Source organism: Ammodytes marinus (genome assembly GCF_949987685.1).
Source record: "Ammodytes marinus genome assembly, chromosome: 18".
Taxonomy (NCBI): Eukaryota; Metazoa; Chordata; class Actinopteri; order Uranoscopiformes; family Ammodytidae; genus Ammodytes; species Ammodytes marinus.
The window spans coordinates 17,656,915-17,659,811 of NC_137222.1; the positions used below are offsets into that span (position 1 = coordinate 17,656,915).

General features: G+C 44.5%; 1 protein-coding gene across 1 annotated transcript; it reads right to left on the reverse strand.

Annotated features, from left to right (window-relative positions):
• Positions 1-351: 351 nt before the first annotated feature.
• LOC307265064 (heat shock protein 30-like) lies at positions 352-996 on the reverse strand (the record flags this gene model as incomplete). The annotated part of the gene is made up of 1 exon (XM_080046634.1): positions 352-996. One exon carries the CDS (start codon positions 994-996, stop codon positions 352-354), a length of 645 nt encoding a protein of 214 aa, XP_079902760.1.
• Positions 997-2,897: the final 1,901 nt, after the last annotated feature.

The following is a 2,897-nucleotide window of genomic DNA, read 5'->3' on the forward strand; positions in this document are numbered from 1 at the left end:
TAAAAAAAGTTGTGCAATCCATATGAGGCTATTTAATTTGAAAATGTACTTTGAAGTGATGTACTCCTATTCCAATTACCCAGTGTCTTCTATGGAAGAGCCATCATCATGAATTGGGCCTACTGTCGTTACAAGTGGATTTTAAACCTGCCTAAATATACTTCCCTTGTGGCCAAGAATATTATAATAAAATGAAATAGTCAGAAGTACATGTTTATTTTAACCATTTATTGTAGGTTTTCAATAATAAACGTTTGTAAAACACATCTACTTTACATTAACACGCAACACATTTTTTAAGAATCATTATTATAAAAATAAAAAATATACTTTGTCACAACATGTAGATGGTTAAATGTTTTCAGGTTGGTCCTGTTTGCTTGTGTCTGCCTCTGTGCTGCAGCCTTGTGTCTGTGAACACACACTCTGCTGTGTGTTCTCCTGTGGGCTCCTCTTGATAGTCAGCTCTCTCTCAGCCTCCTCCACACGTGGAGCTTTGGCCTCCTGGATGTGGAGCTTCCCGTCTGGAGCCAGGTAGCAGGTGATGCCTTCAGGGTCCAGCAGCCCTTCAGGAAGATCAATCTCCTGTCTGAACTCCTGCCGTCTGTAAGAGTAGCAGCCTTTCCCACAGTCCTCCTGCTTCTTCTCCGTCTTCCCAGTGACTCTCAGCTTCCTGCCCACCTGCCTGACACACAGCTCCTCTGGGGAAAAGCCTGCCGTGTCCAGGGTCAGGCCAAAGTGCTCCCCCTCTCTCTCCAGCTGGTAGGAGACTGGTCGCACGGACACACTGGTCTGGAAAGGCTCCTCCATCTCCTCCAGGATGTGGTGTTGAAGTGTGTCCATCAGCTCCACACTGCTGTGGAGCTCCTGTAGGTTCCTCTGTAGCAGATCCTGCTGGTAGAGCAGAGGTTTGACCTCTGGCCACACACTGTGTACAGGCCAGGACAAGTCCATGAATGGACTGAGAGCAGACTGGAATCCATGAGAGCACAGCATCTCCACTGTGTGTTTGGTGTTGATTCTTCTTGTTTTGGGATGAACCACTGTTGTCGTGTCTGTTGTCTTCTGTGTTGCTTTGTGTCTCAGCAGTGAGACGGTCACAGCTTTTATATTGGAACTGGCCGAGGTCCAGAGTCTTCTGGAACCTTCCTGTTGTTACCACAGCTTTCCACTGGGTGGAGCTGTTACTCAGGAGCCCAGACTTCACCAGACCATTCCTTTGTGATTATGACATCTTATCAATATTAGATCTTCCCTTTTTTTACCATGTGTACTGGCATAATATATTGATGGTAAGGCATTAGGCCTACGTTGTTCAAATACAGAATTGATAAGAAATGCAGAGTTCATGATAAATAAGTTAATATTGAGTTATATTTCTTTACAGCCTCAAACCTCACAGCATTGTAGTCTTCATCTGAAATGTAAGCAGAAGAAATAATTCAGATATCACACTCAGAGAAGAAATGGCACGTATATTAGTGGTCCATGTGCAAAATTGCTCAAGAAAATGTGTTTGCTCTAATCTGGGACAATGTGTCGCTCTAATCTGGGACAGTCTGTATTATGCAGAAAAAAACAATATCCCCTTAACTAATTCAAGTCAAACTTATCTGCTCATTAACACTGATGGTCTTAGGTACATTACTCAGGTTTGATGGTTTCAATTTGTACAATACTTTTCTTGCCCTGGCTTCATATCCCAACTCTGCGCTTTGCCATTATAGCCTGACCTGTAATACATTGCATTGAAAATTCAGATAATCAATATTGTATGGCTACACTAGCATGCTGTTTTAAAAATTACTCAATAGTTGAAATAATAAATACAATGTGTTTTCCTCTTAAAATGATTAAATAAAGTTCTCCAAAGGTCTAGGGCAGTAAGAGTGTGGCACTTCTGTAAATGTAGGCCTACAGAAAGGTGCGTGGGCCATCACTCTCATGCATTCTTCAAACTTGTCTCTGTGCTGTCTGAGCTGATATGTTGTGTTGCCACGGTGATGTGGAGTCTTAAACTGCTTTACACAGCACTTCTTTCTGTTCAGCTAAATATCCCCATAGAACAGCGCTGCGATTCGCCACCAGTTTAGTAAGGACTTGCTTCTGCTGTTTACTCTCCCGCGTGCATGCCGTAGTCACGCCGCACGCAGAGCCACAGCACAGCACAGCACACACACACACACACACACAGACACACACACACACACACACACACACCAGCTAATAGAGAAACCCTTTGAGACACACGTGAACATTTATTTACCGCAGATCGCGGCCCTTCGCGCAGTTTTGACCATGGGAAGAGGTGCATTTACGGTCATCAGATTTTTTATTTTTTTTTATTTACAACAGTCGGTCAACCTATCAGGCGAGCTACTGAAAACCTGTCCGCGAGCAATCGGTAGCGATCGACGTGTTGGAGACCCCTGCTCTAGACCTTAGGTGTCCCACATTAGACAGTGTCCCACATTAGGGCAACTCACCCCATTTGAATTTGAGTAGCTCATCAACATGGTGTAGCCTATAGCCCCTTTTACACAGCCAGTGAAAGCCAGGAATATGCTGGAATTTCAGCCCTCCGCCCTGCTGTATAAATGCAACCGTTGCGGAACGAGGGAAGAAAGGTGCGAGAGATTGTTCCGGGAATTTTACTACCTCTGGGGGTAGTAAGATTCCCGACACAATCAGTTCCGCCTCTCTGTTTAAATGCGGCCAGCTTGTTGTTGCGGAACAGGGGGGCGTTTGACGTTCCATAGCCTACGTTCTAATCATGCGACCATGTTAGCAGTTGAAGGACGTGTGTTTAACATTAATCACGGCGGCCTGATGTCCCGTAAAAATCACCAAATAAAAGGAACGGCGTATAATCTAGCTGGTCATAAGGTCCCCTGTCA